The sequence below is a fragment of the Garra rufa genome, chromosome 19 (assembly GCF_049309525.1).
Source record: "Garra rufa chromosome 19, GarRuf1.0, whole genome shotgun sequence".
Classification (NCBI taxonomy): Eukaryota; Metazoa; Chordata; class Actinopteri; order Cypriniformes; family Cyprinidae; genus Garra; species Garra rufa.
Genome location: NC_133379.1, coordinates 19,361,538 through 19,383,290, shown reverse-complemented (window position 1 = coordinate 19,383,290; position 21,753 = coordinate 19,361,538). Strand labels below are relative to the sequence as shown.

At 37.2% G+C, this 21,753-nt stretch overlaps 2 protein-coding genes across 2 annotated transcripts in view; both read left to right on the top strand.

Moving 5' to 3' along the window:
* LOC141292279 (complement factor B-like) overlaps positions 1–3,455 on the top strand; it is a 19,341-nt gene extending 15,886 nt beyond the window's left edge. Inside the window, exons 16-17 of the mRNA XM_073824284.1 lie at positions 2,781–2,830; positions 2,958–3,455. Of these exons, the coding sequence (XP_073680385.1) occupies positions 2,781–2,830; positions 2,958–3,128 (221 nt within the window). The 3' untranslated portion in view covers positions 3,129–3,455. The remainder of the gene's footprint in view (positions 1–2,780; positions 2,831–2,957) is intronic.
* Positions 3,456–11,466: 8,011 nt separating this feature from the next.
* On the top strand, positions 11,467–21,328 carry cfbl (complement factor b, like). Its single transcript, XM_073824282.1, has 18 exons — positions 11,467–11,535; positions 12,321–12,509; positions 12,632–12,817; positions 12,908–13,081; positions 13,173–13,268; positions 13,368–13,501; positions 14,408–14,552; positions 15,493–15,624; positions 15,735–15,830; positions 15,919–16,056; positions 16,211–16,314; positions 16,397–16,523; positions 16,619–16,757; positions 16,840–16,919; positions 20,290–20,390; positions 20,550–20,679; positions 20,825–20,874; positions 21,013–21,328. The coding sequence occupies exons 1-18, from the start codon at positions 11,475–11,477 to the stop codon at positions 21,181–21,183; spliced, it is 2,253 nt and encodes a 750-aa protein (XP_073680383.1). The 5' UTR covers positions 11,467–11,474; the 3' UTR covers positions 21,184–21,328.
* Positions 21,329–21,753: the final 425 nt, after the last annotated feature.

Below are 21,753 nucleotides of genomic sequence, written 5' to 3'. Positions count from 1 at the left end.
ACCAGGTTTGCACACACTGCAGGAGGGATTTTGGCCCACTCCTCCATACAGATCTTCTCTAGATCTGTCAGGTTTCGGGGCTGTCGCTGAGCAACACAGAGTTTCAGCTCCCTCCAAAGATTTTCTATTGGATTTAGGTCTGGAGACTGGCTAGGCCACTCCAGAACCTTGATATGCTTCTTATGGAGCCACTATTGGTTTTCCTGGCTGTGTGCTTTGGGTCATTGTCATGTTGGAAGACACAGCCACGACCCATCTTTACTGCTCTGACTGAGGGAAGGAGGTTTTTGCCCAATATGTCACAATACATGGCCCCGTTCATCCTCTCCTTAATACAGTGCAGTCGTCCTGTCCCCTGTGCAGAAAAACACCCCCAGAGCATGATGCTTCCAGTCCAATGCTTCACTGTAGGTATGGTATTATTTGGATGATACTCATCATTCTTCTTCCTCCAAACACTGCGAATGGAGTTAAGACCAAAAAGTTATATTTTGAACTTTTCATCCAGATGGTCCCTGGCAAACTTCAGACGGGCCTGGACATGGGCTTACTTAAGCAGGGGCTGATTCTTCACCATTCTTAGCATCACTGATACCCCACGAGGAGAGATCTTCCATGGGGCCCCAGTCCGAGGGACATTGACAGTCATCATTAGCCTCTTCCATTTTTTGACAATTGCTCCAACAGTTGTTCTCTTTTCACCAAGCTGCTTGGCAATTACCCTGTAGCCCTTTCCAGCTTTGTGAAGGTCTACAATTTTGTCTCTTGTGTCTTTTGACAGCTCTTTGGTTTTGCCCATGTTGCTACTTAGTCTTTGGCTGATTGTGGGGTGCACAGGTGTCTTTATGACAGCTAACGACCTCAAACAGGTGCTACTTATTTAGAATCACGAGCAGAGTGTAGCTGGACTATTTAAAAGCAAAATAACAGGTCTTTGAGGGACAGAAATCTGGCTGATAAGCAAGTGATCAAATACTTATTTGACACAGTAATTCACAAATAAATTGTTAAAAAATCATACAATGTGATTTCCGGATTTTTATTTTTAGATTCTGTCTCTCACAGTGGAAATGCACCTATGCTGAAAATTGTAGACCCCTCCATGATTTCTAAGTAAGAGAACTTGCAAAATCACAGGGTGATCAAATACTTATTGACCGCACTGTATATATATATGTGCCTAAATGCCTTAAAGCGCTTGAACCCAGGTAATTGCTGCTTGCAGCTATATTTTTGTGGTTGCTATTATTATTAACCCTTTGTACCTGCTTCCTTACACAGATGAGAGCACCAGTGTAGGATTGTGTGGGATTGTATGGGAAGGCTTGGAAAATAAACGGCGTGCATTTCCCTGGTTGGCGCAGATTAATATTGCTGTGAGCAAACTCAATTATGTTAAAGGATACACTCAATTAAGTTAAAGAAAACATTCTCCCTCAAGGAGTAGAAACATGCATGTTGAACCATTTCAGCCATATCAACATCAGTCTTCTCTGCTCTTCATGTAGCGTCAAAAAGGTTCCAATTGCATGGGGTCATTAGTTTCCTCAAGGTACATCTTGACAGCGGCTCACTGCTTCTTAGAGGGAGACACACCTGATAACATAAAAGTTAAACTGGACCAAAAACTGGGTATGTCCCGATACGAACACATTTACAGAAAAACATGTTAGATGTTAAATCTTATTTATGATGTTTACATTTCCTTTTGCAGTTGTAGAAGTGCAAAATTATACAGTTCATCCTGACTATAACCTCGCCGCAAAACAGCATATGGGAATAAAGGAATATTATGAATTTGATGTAGCCCTTATACAGCTGAAAAAAGCTGTTAAGATGACTTCTAATCTACGGTAAAGAGGACAGATCTTCAACATGTGATGTTACTTTATTAAGAATGTGAAGAAAACAGAACTAATTAAATAAGATCATGTGTATTTCTCTACAGACCAATCTGCATCCCATGCACTAAAGAAACCAATGCAGCTCTGAAACTTTCAGAAAGTGAAGGGACGTGCAGGAAACATGGTAAGGTGCCAATCAGGCATGTGACAGAAATATAAGAACCATATCAGAAATAGGAATCAAAACATGTGATATTGCTTTTAAACAATGCCAAACTTTTTTCTTTATTTCATTTGTTACAGAGGAAATACTAATGAGCAACGAGCTTGTGGAAGCTTCTTTCACGTCTGACATGGATACTGATAATAGTCCAAAAACAATAAAAAACATCACAATCAAGCTTGGAAAATATGTAATGATTTTTCTAATTTAAATAACTTAATTTATTTTGATTTGAACAAAGCTTTACCATTGATTTTAGAGGCCTTTAAAGTTTCATGAATTTCTGCACAACCCATTTACTAGCACTTGAATGATCTTTTCGTCATTCAATATTAAATATGTGCAATATTCATTAGAAAACATTATTTGAATCTCTTATGGAATAAAAATATACATATATTTCAGTCTACCAAGCTAAGAATACTTCTTGTTGTACTTTTTCTTTAGCGGGATGCTTGTGTTGAAGATGCAAAAAAAGCACAAGGAATCACAGTAGAAAATGCCAAGGAAGTAGTTACAGACAGTTTTCTGTGCAGTGGTGGTATTGAACCAAAAACAGATCACATTTCCTGCAAAGGTATGTTTGATTTACGCTATCAAGACGGCGGATTGTATTTGGTTCTAAACGATCTTTTAGATCTTTAGTTTATAACATTTTAATCACTAGAGATCTGAAATGATTTATATAGTGTCTGCATGTCATTTTGTAACAGGTGAATCAGGTGGGGCCACTTATCTGAATAAAAAAGGTCGAGTGATTCAGGTAAGATTTTTGTTTCCTTTTGAAAACAGTATTGATGTGGCTGTAAAGTCTATTGTGTGATGTGTTACATATTACAGGCTGAAATTAAAAGTAGGAGCTTTTCTGATATCTGTAAAATCTTTGATAGGTTGGTGTCGTAAGCTGGGGATCGAAGGACATCTGCAAGGGAAAAAATAAATTCACTTCGGTGGAAGACTCCAGAGATTACCATATAAATCTTTTCAGTGAAAAAATACGCTCATTCCTTAAAAAACACCTAGAAAATGACGATATAGGGCATCCTCTTACATTCTTGTGAGTGCTTTAGCAGACTGAAACTGTACGATTATAACTGTATAATTATATCTATAACTGTTTGATAATACACTGCTTTGTTTTCTGATCAACATATTCAGTTTTAATCCAAATAGCTGGACTTTGTTTAAAAAAAAGTTTACTATCAACAGTCTTTTATGTTTTACTCATTTAATGTTATGTCTTTGTTATGTCTATGTATATCCAACCACTGGTATATCCATTCTCATCTGTCTTGAGAATGATAATAACAAGTCATACAGTATGTCATTAAACCAGCTGGATTGTAATGAAGAAAATATGAAGATTACATCATACATGAAAAATGTCAGCTGTGGCATTTATCATTTAAGATCAGGTTATCACACATTTGGCTGTATGTCGCAAAGTACATAAGCCATTTTGTGCAATCTTCTACTGAGCACACATGTGAGGGTGTTGAAAACATCATCTATAACCATCTTAAAACTGCGCACACATGTAGTCTTGATGAAACTTAATTTTCTTGCTTTGTCCGCAGTTCCAGTAAAGTAAGTTGGTTGTTACCATGAAATATAATTATAGAACATAATGAAGGAAACCTTGTGAGAAACCACAACTCAGCAAGGGAATCCCCTTCTCCACATATTTAAAATGATTTAAAGTAACTGATTAAGTTTAAAGAGATAGTTCACCCAAAAATGAAAATTCTGTCATTAATTATTAAAAAGTCATTGTTAAAACTGTTAATGTGACATCAGTGGTTCAACCATAATGTTATGAAGCTACGAGAATACTTTTTGTGCAAAAAAGAAACAACTTTTTTTTTTCAATAACAACTTTATTTAACGATTCCTTCTCTCCCAGGACAGTTCTCAGTCGTTATGGAGAGTAACACGATGCAATAAAGTCATTATTATTGTTTTTTTGTGCACAAAAATATTCTTGTAGCATCATAACATTATAGTTGATCCACTGATGTCACATGAACTATTTAAAAAAAATTCCTTACTACGTCTCTGTGCCTTGACTGTGGTGGTACCCTTGCTGTCTATGGATGGCCAGAGAGCTCTCAGAGTTTATCAAAAATATCTTAATTTGTGTAACAAAGATGAACAGAGGTGTTATGGGTTTGGAACACCATGAAAGTGAGTAATTAATGACAGAATCAATTTTTTGGGGTGAACTATGCCTTTTAGGACATTTTTTGAAGTAAAAAAAAAAAAAAAAAGTATTTTCTCATATACACCAGTTTAGCTAGCCAGCCAACATTTGATTCTGTAAAAATTGTGCATCTAATTGAAAGTGATGGACGTTAAAATCATGCACACCAAAATTGACAAAAAGTATTTGCAGAAAGAATGAAATCATTTCTTAAACCATAAAATGCAAGGGAAATAAAGACTCTAAAAAATGCTGAGTTATTTTTAACCCAAATGCTGGGCTCATCTTGTTGGGTCATTTTATTGGGTTATTAAAGGGTTTGTTCACCAAAAAATGAAAATTAGCCCATTATTTACTCATCCTCAAGCTATCCTAGGCATATATGACTTCTTTCTTTCAAACAAATCCAATCGGAGTTATATTAGAAAAGTTTCCTTTAGCAAAGAAAATTATATTGAAATCCTCCGACATTCTTCTTTACAAATCCTTATTTTGTATATTTATGGTTGTTTTTTGTTTTGATCTCACCACTTCCGTGTGCAAATTCTTCACTTCTGAGGGGCTCAAACTCAACGCCAACATCCTACATCAGTGGTCGCTGCCCGCAGCCAGATTAATTTGATAGTGGCTGGTTCTGAAATAGATCTGTCATGACAACATCTTATTTAAATAGCCTTTGAATAACCCCAGCACGGGGTTTGAATAATGCCTTTGAATAACACTGTCCCTTTCAAGGAAAGTCTGTTCACTCGGCAGCCATATTTGCAATTCTCCAGGCAGCTCATACAAGAACAAGTCCTATCTAAATGAATGGGGGAATCCTGAAATCTCAAAAACATCTTGCTGAACTAGCAATTAAATTACATATTTAAAATCAACAACAAATGTTGTTTCTTATGCTTAAATACTATTTAAAAAGCTTATATTTCAGGCTAGACCATCCAATGCGCATACGCAGTCATAGCGTCATAATTCAAATAAATTCAATTTGTCTTATATTTTTGTCTATGGGTGTTCTTGCTTAGTAATATATGTTCATCTTTTGATTATTGCTGTTGCCTCTATAATTCTGAGTGTGATTTTTAATTTCCAGCCCATTTTAAACCAGCAATATATTTTTTTTAACTTGTTGGGTAAAAACATTTAACCCAACAAGCTCGGTCAAAATAACCCAGCATATGTTCTGTCCAATATTTACCCAGCACTGGGTTGCTGTTACGGTTTTACGTGCTGGACGAAGCGAGACAAGATAAACAATTAACAGTATATACATTTAATAAAGTCTTCAGAGATACAGGCATACAGAACACATTCAACGATTAAAGACCGACCTTGAACTCATGAAACAGACAGACTTATAAAGACACACTAATAAATGTACACAGGTGATGGGGATCAGGGCAAACGAGGGAAAAACCAAATCACACAGAATCAACAGGGGGAGACAATGGGCGAAACCAAAGACATAAACAGACAGAACTGTGACATTACGCCCCCCCCCCTCCGAATAGGCGCATCCTCGCGCCGTAGAAAAAGAAAAACAGAAAAGAGGGGCGAAAAAAAAAGAAAATGTCCATGGTGGCTTCGGCGGAGGACGCCACCCCAGGAGGGGGACCAAAACAAAAGTCCAGGTGACAGACAGTACAGTCCAGAGGGGCGACGACGGAGGGAGGAGCCAGGGAGGACATGGGTGGGGCTTAAGGCAGGAGGAACAGACCCAGACCACAGCCATGATGACGGCCCACTGTGGAGCCGACGGAGGGAGGAACCATGGTGGACGAAGGCGTGCCGACTCCATGGGGCCGACCGACAGAGGCGGAGCAGATGGAGAAGGAGCCCGAGGCGAAGACGGAGAGCCGATGATCCGGGGTGACGCCGAGGATCCGGAGGGCCAAGGTGGAACAGGCTCTGGCGCCCGAGGCGGAGGTGGAGTCCCGCGGCGGAGCCGGAGCGACAGAGGATGGAGGCTGTGCCCGCAGGAAGGAGGAGTCCCAAGGAGCCGGTGGGACGGCGCGACGAGGCACAGCCGGAGGAGCAGAGTCCTGAGGTGACGATGGGGTGACGACTGACCAGGGCGGAGCCGAAAAGACGATGGAGCCCGGTGGAGCTGGTGGATCGACAGGCGACGGTGTAGTGGAGGGCGTCGAGAGCCGTGGTGGAACCGCGGGGTCGAAGGGCCGAGGCGGAGTCCTGGACTCGGAGGCTGGAGGCGGAGCTGAGGGATCCTTCAGCCGAGACGCCGATGGAAGCTGGCAGTCCCGCGGCGAGCCCACTGCACAGGTGGTGGGCTGAGGGTGAGCTGAGGGGCTGTCAGGGGACAGCGGCGGCCAGACGAACATGGCATCGGATGACAGAGGGTGGGTGGGTGGGAATTCCGGGCAGACAGAACAGACGGCTATTTCCATATTGAAGTCAATTAAGTCACAAGAGTCATCTTCGGCGAGATCCGAGAAAAAGTCTATTAAATCCCCAGAATTTAGTCCAAGCTCACCCTCAGCGGTGGTGCAGTGGGCAGGGCTCTCTATCGCCCTCTCTTGCTCCACGTGGCAATCCACCATCACAGATGTTGTAGTCGGCTCTCGCACCTGGTCAGATGGGTCAGGCTCTGGCTCTATCGCTCTCGGCTCTGTCTCTCCATCTGCGGTGGGCTCGGGCTGCAACTCCGCATGTCGGGGTGATGGTTGGCTGGGTTCTGGGTCTGGAGTGGGGCTGACGTCCTCCTTGACGATGTCAACAGTCCAGGATGATCGGCAGGACGCCAGCACCCACTCGATGAAATCCGGCAGGCTCTCTTGAGGACCCTCCCCGGATAGCAGCGCCTTGGTGGTGGAATTCAGTCCTAAGCGGTAGTGGATGCATAGGCTGCTATCCGGGAAGTGTGACTGGTTAGCCAGGAAGAGAAACTCACGTGTGTGGTCCTCAAGAGAGCGTTCCCCCTGCCTCAGGAGGATCAGGAGAACAGTAGGGTCCATAATAACAGAAAAAACAAACACTGAGTAAAAAACTGAAAAAATAAACGCAGGGAAAACGTGCCGGGTAAACTGTATTGGTCGGTCTTTCTGTTACGGTTTTACGTGCTGGACGAAGCGAGACGAGATAAACAATTAACAGTATATACATTTAATAAAGTCTTCAGAGATACAGGCAAGAACTGGCAGGAACACAGAATAATCCACACACGAACACATTCAACGATTAAAGACCGACCTTGAACTCATGAAACAGACAGACTTATAAAGACACACTAATCAATGTACACAGGTGATGGGGATCAGGGCAAACGAGGGAAAAACCAAATCACACAGAATCAACAGGGGGAGACAATGGGCGAAACCAAAGACATAAACTATGGAAGCAGATTAGTCTCATTAATAATTCACGCACAATACACGATGCACACATGCGTGTCCCAATTCACGTGCACAAAAAAAATATATATATTCACAAAAAAAATTCACGTGCAAAAAATAAGAATATAAATTCATAAAATACGTTTCACAAATTGCAAAACACAATTCACAGATTTACAACTGTGTACAACAATTTCGAATGTTTAAAAATCACGAGTGTATCACGGACTGTGAGTGTGTGAATAGCTTTTTTACGTGTGTATTTTTTAGACTTGCGTGTGTGTTTTTGAGACTCTCCTGGCAGCGAACTCCTCCCACGCGGGTCACTCGTACACTTTAGCCAATCAGATTTGAGCCTGTCGATCGACCAATCATAACCCGCTGTGGGCGTGCCTATCTTACGTTACGTCATCAGCGCGAGTCCAGTTCCAGAATTCAGATACGATTTAGCTGTTGATCGTCTCATTTGTAACTAGCCTAGTAAAGGTGTATTGTTTTATTTTGATTGCTTAAAAACTAAAGGTAAAATCGGTCGTTTAGACACACTCGTTAACGTGACCAGTTTAAGCCAGCGGCTGCTATGAAAACAGATAGTGTTGTCAAAGATGCTGTCTTGTGTTAGCCACAATGTCCTATATTGGCCAAAATGAAGAAAGAATTCTGTTCATTGCCATGTTTTTGTTTAACAACGCTGGGTGTCCTCTGCCCAGTCTAGCTCCCACTTAGCACTGACCCTGCCTTTATTATTATAGCTTTATGTAATGATGAATATACCTCACGAGAACTCAGTGTATGAATAACGGTGTGTTTGTACTAACCATTTGTGCAACTGGATGCAGTGTTTAATTAAAACACACTAATCATTTTCCTTGCATTTTTCAGGATTTAACACTTTGGAACAACATCTGGATGACAGTTACAGACCTCTTCATTCACATTAATCTTTATCTCTTTTTATGTACTTTACCTTAATGCATTATTTTTTTAATGTAATCAACATTCATGTACTTTTTAAAATATTATATTATTGTGATTAACCATGTTTAATTTTATGTTGAGCAGTGATGTAAAAATCTTTGAGATTACAATACACAAGATGTTGGTTAGCAGCAATTGTATATGCTTTAGTATTAACAGTTCTGGAATTTGCTGGTCAGTCAGACAGACTGATCACATAAAGGAATGCATCAAAGATTATTCAGTAAACTTCATTCAAGTTCCGACTTGTTTTGAATGTTTTAATTCTGACATACAACCAGAACATTTAACAATGCATAACAAAGCTTTATGCCTTAACAAATACAAAGTCATAGGGTACCATTCTAAAAGAAATGTAGTAATAATGCATGAGTTAAATCAGTTGAAACTGTTAAAATGGATGGGTTGCAGCATGACTGTTTTGAAAGAGTTACAGTTCCAAATGAAACTTCTAGATTCACATCACCTCATAATTTGTGGCAGAGGTTGAAATAGGAGCAGCTACTTGTACATCATAAGCATCACAATTCTGAAATAAATAATATCTGCAGGCTGCAGCGTAAACAAACTTAAATTAAATGTACATGGTTTACAATGTGTGTTATTAAATCGTCATCAGCTGAATGTGTGCCATCGTAGGATTTGAGACACAAGACAAGTTTGGCTCTGACAGCTCTTTCCTGTTTTCAATCAAAAAACAAAACCACAAGAGACTGCTTGAAAAATATCCTCAACAGCCGATCAACAGCTGAATCGTATCTGAATTCTGGAACTGGACTCGCGCTGATGACGTAACGTAAGATAGGCACGCCCACAGCGGGTTATGATTGGTCGATCGACAGGCTCAAATCTGATTGGCTAAAGTGTACGTGTGACCCGCGTGGGAGGAGTTCGCTGCCGGGAGAGTCTCAAAAACACACACGCAAGTCTAAAAAATACACGTAAAAAAGCTATTCACACACTCACAGTCCGTGATACACTCGTGATTTTTAAACATTCAAAATTGTTGTACACAGTTGTAAATCTGTGAATTGTGTTTTGCAATTTGTGAAACGTATTTTATGAATTTATATTCTTATTTTTTGCACGTGAATTGGGACACGCATGTGTGCATCGTGTATTGTGCGTGAATTATTAATGAGACTAATCTGCTTCCATAATAAACAGACAGAACTGTGCCAGTTGCCATCGTAAGAGAAGAATAAAACAAGACTGTTCCCATTCAATTTTATTCTCATAAATATCACAAATATGTCGCAAATTTACACTCTAAAAAATGCCGCCTCCATTTCACTTATAGCTAAAGAAGATGTCGTGACTGACTTCATAACCTGCCCATAAATAAACACTACAGAGATTAGAAAACATATTTCAACATCAAATTAAATTAAACAGTATAATAACAAATAAAATCAGTTTATGTTATGCACGGCAAAAGGCGTTTTCATTATGCAAAACAGCAGCTGCTGACTTATATCTCGTCCTTGTACGTTGCATTGCGTAAAATAATATAATTTGCACCACAGTATGATGAATTTCTAAATAAAATTAAATGTGTACAAACCTTTATTTCAAACCACTTTCTCCTGTAGAGGAAGAAAAAGGCCTGTGCTCTGGTTGTTTCGTCAGGTTCAACCCAGCGGTTGGGTGGAAAAAATAACCCAATATTTATTAACCCATTAAAAATGACCCCGCAGCTCAGTTACAGAAAAACTACCCAGCACCTGGGTAAAAATAAATAACTTTTAAATAACTCAATAAAATGACCCAACAAACTGAACCCAGCATTTGGGTTTAAAAAAAATAACTCAGCATTTTTTTGAGTACAGGAAAACTACTCAGTACCAGGGTAAAAATATTAAAAACAACTCAATTAGGCTGCTGAACCCAGCATTTTTTAGAAACAGAAACCACTTTCTTTTTGGTAAATGCTACAATTTTCCGCAAATTGTTTGTGATTGCATCAAAGGGGGTTTTGAAAGGTTTCATCATAGTGGTTGCATAGTGGTGGTGCACCATTTATTTCTCAATGCAACTATTACAAAATACACAATTTTCTCTTATTAAATGTTGACCTTTTATCTGATATAGGGATAGTAACAGTGGAGATCCTGATGCATGATCCTTTTGTCAAACACCCCAAAGCCTATTTTTTATATGTTTTTTTTTTACATTTTCCCCTTTTCCTTTACCTCAGTTCATCCATTGTCAATCAATGGTTCTGTCGAACACCATCTGCATCCTCCTTTCAAATCCTCTTTTGTATCTTTTCCAATGACATAATGATTCTTCTTTAGTAGAAACATTAAAAGAAGAAGTATGGAAATTCGGAGTAAAGAATATTGCAACAGTCGTTCAAATTGACCTACTGGCCTATGCATGCAATTTCCCTGCATTTCAGCCAACACCCAGTAGCCCATCCTGCTTATGGAGGAACACCATCTGCATCCTCCTTTCAAATCCTCTTTTAAGTCTTATTGTATCTTTTCCAATGACATAATGATTCTTCTTTAGTAGAAACATTAAAAGAAGAAGTATGGAAATTCGGAGTAAAGAATATTGCAACAGTCGTTCAAATTGACCTACTGGCCTATTCATGCAATTTCCCTGCATTTCAGCCAACACCCAGTAGCCCATCCTGCTTATGGAGTTTAGAGAAAAATAAAGAATTTCTCAGAACCAGTTTTAAGATCATTTTCAAAGATGAATAATTTTTTAAGGGTCCATGCATGAAGAAAATCAAGTGAGTTTTACCTTGACAAAGTATTTGACAGATTAGCGCATGTCCATAGTCACTTCCTCTTGTTTACCTTGCTCTATAAATATGTGGTCTTCCTCGGTTGTTGTTTCATTTGCTGTGAGAATCTGACAAGAGCATCATGGAGCGTGAACCATGGCTGAATCTGTTCCTTCTCGCAATATTGAGTCCTTTCATAACCGGTATGTCTTCTGGACTTAATGGCTTTAATTAGAAATATAAATAGACAGTTCTATTTTGCTTATTTGAGGGAAATTTAAATACATTTTATGCATTAAATGGTTAATTAATTTTCATTTTACAACAGCCATATGTCACATTTGTAGACCAGAGCAATAGTCAGTTTGTGAACAATTTATTGTGATGTTTACACACTTTATATGTGACCCTGGACCACAAAACTAGTCTTAGGTAGCCTGGTTTGTAGCAATAGCCAAAAATACATTGCATGGGTCAAAATGATCAATTTTTCTTTTATGCCAAAAATCATTAGGATAAAGTAAAGATCATATTTCTTTAAGATATTTTGTACACTTCCAACTGTAAATATTAAAAATGTAATTGCATTGCTAAGAACTCATTTGGACAACTTTTTTGGAGGCAATTTTCTCAATATTTAGATTTTTTTTGCACCCTCAGATTCTAGATTCTCTATTGTTTATTATTTATTCAGCTTTCAGATGTTCAGATAACAGATGATGTCCAGGGTCACATATAATAATATATAATAATCTTAATTTGTATTTTACTTACAAAGAAAGTTTGCTTCCCATTTAATGTCATTGATGGTTGCATAAAGAACCTTTAATGTCTATGGAACCTTTCCGTTGTACATAGGACTCTTTCTACTGGATAAAAAATGTATACTGAAAGGTTCTTTTGGAAACCCAAACTGGTTCTTCTACAGCACTCCTAACATTTTTTATACTCTTGCAAAACCATTTTTTCTCTCTTACACTTCTTGTAGGTGCTCCATCCTCTATGTTGTGCCCTGATGAGAATCTCAGTATCACTGAAGGGAGTTACTCTTTCTCTAAAGATAGGAGCACTGTAATATACAGCTGTTCAGAAGGCTATTACCCAACTATTCGAATCCGTCAGTGTGTCAAGGGAAAATGGAACCCTCTCCCCAAAAGAAAACTCCCAGAGTGCAAGAGTAAGCAAAACATTATCAGACAAACATGATCTTACACTTATTCATGATTAAAAACACAACATGTTTTCCATCTGAGATTTCAAGGCTACTCTCACAAACACACAAAAAATCTTTCATCTCAGAAATCACATGTCCTAACCCACGTGGTTTTGAAAATGGAGATGTGTATCCGTATCAGAGGCAGTATTTTGTGAACGACACAACCCTGTACAAATGCTATTCTGGCTATGATTTCCGCGGCTCTGGGACTCGTGTTTGCCAGCTGAATGGGAAATGGAGTGGAGGCACACCGGTCTGTGGAAGAAACTGTGAGTGTGAAGTCTCTCTAGTCTAACTATACAGATTAAACAGGCTATTAAGTCACAATTCGCTTTCATTCTGTTCCTCTTTTCAAACAGCTGATCGCTGTCCTGATCCTGGGACTCCCCCTGGTGCTACAAGATCAGGCAACATGTTTAATATAGATGACAAAGTCACATACCGCTGTGATACTAAATTGACTCTGATTGGTTCCAAAGAGCGAGTCTGTCGGGAGAATGGCCAGTGGTCAGGAACAGAGCCAGAATGTTACGGTAAACCTTACATCTTCCTTGTTTGAAGAAGGTTACAATGCACTTGAAGTACATATTCAGCTTTGCTGATGTTGTTTTCGTGTAAATACAGCTGATTTCACTTACGACACCCCAGAGGAGGCATCAGAGGGTTTCAGCAGTTCTCTAAAGGCAAATCTAGCAGTTTCTCAACAATACGAAGGAACAGGTATTGTGCAACTCTTACTTCCTTCTTCCTCTGTTAAACAGCATATAGTTTTAGGTTACCACTACTTTTTTGTATAAAACCTGTTCCTTGTTTCTTCAGATCAGTACGGAAAGAAAATACAATTGGGTTTAGGGGGAAAACTCGACATCTACATTGCTCTGGATGTATCTGACAGTATAGAAGAAGAGGACTTTGACAAAGCAAAAGGTGTCATCAAAACACTTATAGAAAAGGCATGTGTAATAAACAGTACATTGATAACACAGTCACACCCTTAAAACTGACTGATGCCATTTTTGTTTTTATACTTTTCATAAAGGGATAGTTCACCCAAAAATGAAAATATGATGTTTATCTGCTTACCCCCAGGGCATCCAAGATGTAGGTGACTTTGTTTCTTCGGTAGAACACAAACAAAGATTTTCAACTCAAACCGTTGCAGTCTGTCACTCATATAATGGCAGTCAATGGGACCCACAGCTTTGAGAGTCAAAAAACACAGACAAAACCAAATAAAATCAGTATTTATATCAGTTTTACCTCTGATCCACCACAATGTCCAACTGTCCTAAGCGTGTTCGCAACAGCCGATGCGCGACAAAGAGCAAGCAACCATAACTTCAGTCGATTAGGCTCAAAAGTTGGGAGTCAGCAAAAAAAGTCAACACTCCTGGATGAGTTTGTGCAAGCAAACATAATCTTTTAGTTTTTAATCAGTTGCGACAATCAAGATAAGCACAAGAGATCGCTTCGGCGTGTGCTCTGCTATTCCAGAACATGTTGACGTATAAATACTGTTCAGTTTCTTGCACAGACTGATTGTTTTGTGCGTTAAGACCTCGATTTATCTTCACGAGCAGCAGGATTTATTTTGGTTTTGTCTGTATCTGTTTTTTGACTCTCAAATCCGTATGTCCCATTGACTTCCATTATATGACTGACAGACTGCAACATTTGATTTAAAAATCTTCTTTGTGTTCTACTGAAAAAACAAAGTCACCTGCATCTTGGATGCCCTGGGGGGTAAGCAGATAAACATCAAATTTTCATTTTTGGGTGAACTATCCCTTTAATGTAATCTTTTATATTCCTAATGGAATTTTGTGAACCTAATTTGTCCCTATGTTCTTTACCAACAGATCAGTTATTATGAGGTCTCCCCAAACTATGAGATCCTGATTTTTGCCACAGACGTTACGCGGATTGTCTCCATGAGGGACTTCAAGAGCGGCCAAAAAAATCTGTTAGAAATTCTTCAAAAATTGGAGGAATATGAATATAACAGTAAGTATTTTGCTTAGGTCTGGTTTAAATCAGATTTCTTAAAGGGGTCATCGGATGCCCATTTTCCACAAGTTCATATGATTCTTTAGGGTCTTAATGAAAAGTTTATAATATACTTTGGTTAAAAATTCTCAATAGTAGTTTAAAAAACACCCTTTTACCTTGTCACCTCTGCTCGCCCCGCCCCTCTCTGCCGTGGGTCGATGAGTCATAATGTTTACTTTAGCCACATTTAGCCGCGTTTAGTGGTGAAACTTGCCAACAAGCACGTTATTAAGAAAGACCATTTGCAAAGATGCATAAAAAACCCTTATACTCACTTCTGCTGTGGGTGAAGCTGCATCAGGAACAATTCGCATGAACATTGACGCATATGTAGATCGGGATCGGTGCTTTCCTTTTAAAAACGAAAGTAACATTAATCCTCTGCATCTTCAGCAGCTCAGATGTCAGGAATAAATGACGACTGCTATGTTCATTATTACATCCAACAACGGAACACCTCAATCGCTCAATCTGAGACATTCTTGTCTTCCCCTGCTCCTGAGTCACACAATGGCGATCGGAGTCTAACTGTTTCAGTTCAGTGAGGGTGGGTCTAAGGTAAGGCGCTCATGTCAATCAACTATCGTGGGAGCAGCCTCTGTCTGTGTGTCATCACACCAGCAAGAAGCTGAAAATGACCTGATTTAAAAAAGAGGATATTACTTTTAAAGATAAAAAAAAAAATCTCACTGGGTGGATTTTTATCATTGTAGGGTGGTTGTGTACACAAACTGCCAACACACATTATTGTTCAAACAACATGTAAAAGTGAGTTTTACATCTGATGACCCCTTTAAAATGCATTTGTTCAAGTGTGGTAAGTCTGATTGTAAAATGTTTGATAATTTGTCTTTATGGACATATTTTAATATCCCAATGTTTTTGTGACTAACAGGTAAAGGTGATCGATCAGGAACTAACATCGCCCATGCCTATAAGAGCATTTTGGAAAGTATGCAAATAGAGCAAGCAAGGAATAAAGAGGAATTCAAGCAGACCCAACATATCGTCATAATGTTCAGTGATGGTATTTATGACACAAGTTGTTCGATATTAAAGAATGATAATATCATTTATGCTTGGCAGTTAGCACTGAATCTGGTCAAGTGCTGATCACTTTTATTATTCACTTTTTAGGTCAGGCCAACATGGGTGGTAATCCAAGACCATGGGTGGACCAGATCAAATATCTTGTTCAACAGAATAATCCTTCAGAGGAGGAGGAAAACCTTGGTGAGGAAGAACATGATCTTTGAGATTAAGCAAACCTTTAATAACTATTTTTTTTAATTATTATTATTGGTGATACATTTTTGTACAGACATGTATGTGTTTGGGATGGGACATGATGTGAATGCTGAGGACATTAACGATTTCAAGACTGACAGGGGAAATGAGAAGTTCTTCTTCAAGCTAAAGGACTTGGATGACTTGCAGAAGACATTTGATGAAATGATTGGTCTGTTTTCCTTGGTTCAGGCTGGATAGAAACATAATAAAAAAAACATAAAAAATAAAATATAGAAAGATAATGATTATCCTCCACGTCTTTTCAAAACAGTCTATGTATTTAATATATGTTTCTCCTGTTCCCCTTACCTACCCTTGAGCAGATGAGGGCTCCAGTGTAGCATTATGTGGACTTTACAAAGATTACGAAAGTGAGGGATTCCCCAAACGCCGTCAATATCCCTGGTTGGCAAAGATCAGTGTGACTGTGGGTATCCCTCTATCTTCTTTGGATGTAGTTCAGTGTATTTCAACTTGTTGAATGAATCCTTTCTCTGTTGATTTTGCAGCGAAACGATGGAAAAATTTCAAATTGCGTGGGGTCATTAGTCTCCTCAAACTTTATCTTGACAGCGGCTCACTGTTTCAGGCCTGAAGACACACCTGATAGGATAACTGTTGATTTGGAAATAAAAGGTAAGGATAATGTTACGTGATTTAGAATATGGTTCTTTTTTATACATGTATAATGGTGTAAATCTCATCAGTGGTGTTTCCTTTTCTCTTCTTAGGATTAAAAGTGAAAGATTACATTCCTCATCCTCTTTATGATGTTAAATCGAAGAAGGATTTGGGAATACCTGAATATTATGAATATGACGTGGCTCTTATTCAGTTGGTGGAACCTGTAATTATGGGACCTGATCTTCGGTGAGGAACGCAGCTTGTCAACATGATGAGTAAGTGTTAAAGTAGTGTAATGAATTAATGCATATCATGTATATCTCTCCAGCCCAATCTGCCTCCCCTGCACCAAGGAAACAAGTGGAGCTCTGAAACTTTCAGATAGAGAAGGAACATGCAAAAGACATCGTGAGTTACTGATGTGTCTGTCAGAAATATTGCATGTGTATTAGTTACATGTGTACATATAAGGCAAGATGGGGTAAGATGACCAACCCATCATTTTCTACTTTTGCCACAATCTCAATGTTACTCCCTTTAACCCCTAGACCATCTTAAGGGTAGTAACAACCAGGATAAAAATCTAATCTCGGAACTTTTGAATAGCTATTCTCTTCTTAATAGTGTCATTTCATCTGACAACACCTGTGAGATTTAGTCAGTTGAAACAGTTTGTGGGTTAAAAGGCAGAGGTCTCTGGAAAACAGTGATCTTATAGTGACATTATGTTGAATGTCATTTTTGTTCTCAGAATTGCGTAATACAAACTTGCAGTGCTGACTTTTTTTCTAAGAATTGCATGATATAAACTTGCAATAGCGATTTTTAAAGTCAGAATAGCGGGACATAAACTTGCAATTGCAAGAAATAAAGTCCGAATTGTGAGATAAAACTATATCTTGCAAGTCTGACTTTTTTCTCACAATTCTGACATGATCTCAGAGTTGTAAGATATAAACTCGCAATTGCGAGTTCTAACGTAAAAAAAATAAACAAATAAAAACTGTTTATATCCTGCAATTTAGCATTTTTTTTCCTCACAATTCTTTTTTCTCGCAATGTAGATTTTTTTAATCTCAGAATTGTGAGATATAAACTTGTAATTACAAGTTATAAAGTAGGAATTGCGAGATAAAACCTTTTTATATTTAGCAATTCTGACTTTTTTTCTCACAATTCTGACTACTGACTTCTCGCAATGCTGACTTTTTTATCTCAGAATTGCGAGATAAAAACTGTATCTTGCATTTCTGACTTTTTTCCACACAATTCTTTTTTCTTGCAATTTTTTTTTATCTCAGAATTGTAAGATATAAACTTGCAATTGCTAGATAAAATCTTTTTATATTTCGCAATTCTGACTTTTTTTCTTATAATTCTGACTTTTTCTCGCAATTCTGACTTATTTCTTGCAATGCTGACTTTTTATTTCAGAATTGTGAGATATAAATTGACAATTGTGATTTCTGAAGTCAGAATAGCGGGATATAAACAAGCAATTCCGATTTATAAAGTCAGAATATACTTTATATATTGCAAAGAAATGCAATACTTGTACTTTTTTCTCTGAATTGCAAGATTCTGACTTTTTTCTAGCATTTATAAAGTCAGAATTGCAAGATAAAAACTCTTTATATCTTGCAATTCTGACTTTTTTCTCTCACAATTCTGACGTCATCTCTAAATTGTAAAATAAAAAACTCGCAATTGCGAGTTCTAACATCAAAATTGAAAACTCACAATTCTGACTTTTTTCTCACAATTCGGACTTTTTCTCGCAATTCAGACTTTTTTCTCGCAATCTTGACTTTTTTTATCTCAGAATTGCAAGATATAGTTTTATCTCGCAATTGTGACTTTAAAAATCGCAATAAATGCAATGCTGACTTTTTTTTATCTCAGATATAAACTTACAACTGCAAAATATAATGTCAGAATTGTGAGATAAAAACTATAGCTTGCAATTCTGAATTTTTTCTCACAATTTGTGTTGTAAGTTATAAACTCGCAATTGCAAGTTCTCAAAAAATATAAATAAATAAAAATTGTTTATATCCCACAATTTCGCAGGTTTTTTCTTTTTTCTCGCAATGTGGATTTTTTGTATCTCAGAATTGTGCGATATAAACTTGCAATTACAAGTTGTTAAGTCAGAATTGCAAGATAAAATCTTTTTATATTTAGCAATTTTTACTTTTTTTCTCACAATTCTGACTTTTTCTCGTAGTTGACTTATTTTTCGCAATGCTAACTTTTTATCTCAGAATTGTGAGATATAAACTTACAATTGCAAGTTATAAAGGCAGAATTGCAAGATAAAAACTATATCTTGCATTTCTGACTTTTTTTCCTGCAATGCTGGAAACTGGCAATTTTTAATCTCAGAATTGCGAGATATAAACTTGCAATTGCGAGTTATAAAGTCAGAATTGCGAGAGATAAAATCTTTTTATATTTCGCAATTCTGACTTTTTTTCTTACAATTCTGACTTTTTCTCGCAGTGCTGACTTTTTTATCTCTGAATTGTGAGATATAAATTCACAATTGCGATTTCTTTTTTCTATCAATGCTTACTTTATCTCAGAATTCTACAAACTAAACTCAACAGAATTCTACTAAATTCAAAATTGAAATTCTCAATTCTGAAATTTTTTTCTCAATTCTAACTTTTTCCTCACAATTCATAATTGTGAGATATAAACTTGCAATTGCGATTTATAAAGTCAGAATTGCAAGATAAAACTCTTTATATCTCACAAAGAAATGCAATGCTGACTTCTCTGAATTGTGAGATAAAAACTTTTTATATCTCGCAATTCTGATTTTTTTTAGAATTCTGACTTTTTTTCTTGCAATTCTGACTTTTTTCTCGCAATGCTGACTTTTTCCCTCAGAATTGTGAGATATAAACTCGTAAGTTTGAGTTATAAAGTCAGAATTGCAAGATAAAAACTCTTTATATCTTGCAATTCTTTTTTCTCACAATTCTGACTTTATCTCTGGATTGTAAGATATAAACTCGCAATTGTGAGTTCTAATATCAAAATTGTGAGATAAAAACTCACAATTCTAACTTTTTTCTTACAATTCAGATTTTTTTCTCGCGATTCAGACTTTTTTCTCACGATTCAGACTTTTTTCTCACAATGCTGACTTTTTTTTATCTCTGAATTGCAAGATATAGAGTTTTATCTCGCAATTCTGACTTTTTTCTCACAATTCTGACTTTATCTTAGAATTGTAATATATAGACTCACAAGTGTGATTTCTCAAGTCAAAATTGTGGGATAAAAACTCTATATCTCTTCAATATTGACTTCACTTCTGAAATGCAATGATGACTTTTTTCATCTGAATTGCACGATAAAAACACTTGTTATATTCTGACTTTTTTCTCGAATTCAGACTTTTTTCTCAGAATTGCAAATTTATTTATTCTTTTTAAATCTCGCAGTTCTGAGTTTCTGTTCTCACAATTGCAAGATTATATCACACAATACTGACTTTGTAACTCACAACTGTAAGTCTGTATCACGCAATTCTGAGAGAAAAGTCAGAAATGCAAGTTTATATCACACAATTCTGAGAAAAAAAAAACAGTACTGTGAGATGAAAATTTGCAATTGCTAGAAAAAAAATTAAGAATTGTGCGAAAAAGTCACAACTACCTTAATGAGTGGCAGTACAAAATATGTTTATTATTTACATCTAAGGACTTGCTAAACAATGCTAAAATACTACATATATTTTATTTACATTTTAACTGTGTCTTTACAGAGGAAGAGCTAATGAGTTCAGAAACAGTGAAAGCTTCTTTCATGTCTGTCGTGGGAAGTAAAATTGAGAAGAAACTAATTACAATCAAGCAGGGAAAATGGGTAATGATATGCTGTGTGGTGGACATGGTCTTGTTCCCTTTGTATTTTTATTAATCTGTGGTTTACAGGGCTTGATTTTTTTAATAATGAAACCTAAAAGAATAATTAACTTATTAGCAAAGGCTTCAAATTGTAAACTGATATGTCCCCTTTCTTCAGCGGGATGCTTGTGTTGAAGATGCCAAAAAAGCTGAAGGAATTACTGCGAACAATGCTAAAGATATCGTTACAGATAATTTTCTGTGCAGCGGTGGCACTGAACCTACTGTAGATGATATTGCCTGCAAAGGTAACTTGGATTTTATATTTGGCAGTAAACTATATATGATGCTATTAGAATCATCATAAAATGTCATATCTTTAGTATTATTATCCTTAATAAATTGACTTTTCTACAAGATCTAAACTCATAATTTTGTGCATGTTGCCAACAGGTGACTCTGGAGGGGCCACTTTTGTGGTTCCTGGTAATCGACTCGTCCAGGTAGGTTATTTTAATAATTTCTCAACACACTGAGCCATTTCAAATCAGACGAATCACTTTTCAGAAAACTCAATTATTGTTACTCGTGTCTAATTTGATAGATGTTTGTTTTAATAATATGTGAATAATCTTGCACAGGTTGGTATCGTCAGCTGGGGAGTGAAGGATCTGTGCCAGAACACCCGGAAGCCTAAGTCTGATTCATTCACCAGAGATTACCATACAAGTCTGTTCAGTGAAAAAGTACGCGAATTCCTTAAACGCTACCTAGGAGATGGGAAATTGGGAGCCCCTCTTACGTTCCTGTGAACATTGTGTTTAACAGTATTTTATCTGCCTGCTCAGAAACATTGTGCACATCTCTCATTTATCTTAAAATGTCTTTAACTGCTTTGGAATGTGTAAGAAATGTGACACAATAAAAGCTTTGTGAAATAATAAAGAGTGCATTTTATATTAATGTAGTCTGTATGTTACACACACACATACACAGAGTTCATTGATTTCCTAAAAATTTTAGTAATTAACCTCAGAAGGATCTCAAAGTAAAAAGAGGTGTTAAAGTTAAAGATTTTGTGGTGTCTGTGCTTTAAATCAAATTTTTATGATTTTAATTCAAGTGATAAAGTATTAAACAGTCTTGTCCAGACAGTATGTACTGTTGCTTTAAATGTTTGAATAATGACAATTTTAGAAAAGTAATCAAATGCAAGCAGTTACATTACTTTAATAAGTAATTGAAATAGTTACACTACTTAGTACATTTCAAACAGGGGTATCCGTAACCTATTACATTTTCAAAGTAACCTTCCCAACACTGCATATTCAATAAATCATACACAGCACTTTTTATGAGTGGGGTACAAAATAAAGCTTGAT

What these genes read in the sequence shown, in the direction of transcription:
- cfbl (XM_073824282.1), top strand. Translation starts at nt 11,475, where the DNA reads ATGGAGCGTGAACCATGGCTGAATCTGTTCCTTCTCGCAATATTGAGT. An exon ending in TCAACAATACGAAGGAACAG is followed by an intron (nt 13,269 to 13,367) that starts GTATTGTGCAAC and finishes TTGTTTCTTCAG; the next exon opens with ATCAGTACGGAAAGAAAATA. An exon ending in TGTTGATTTGGAAATAAAAG is followed by an intron (nt 16,524 to 16,618) that starts GTAAGGATAATG and finishes TTCTCTTCTTAG; the next exon opens with GATTAAAAGTGAAAGATTAC.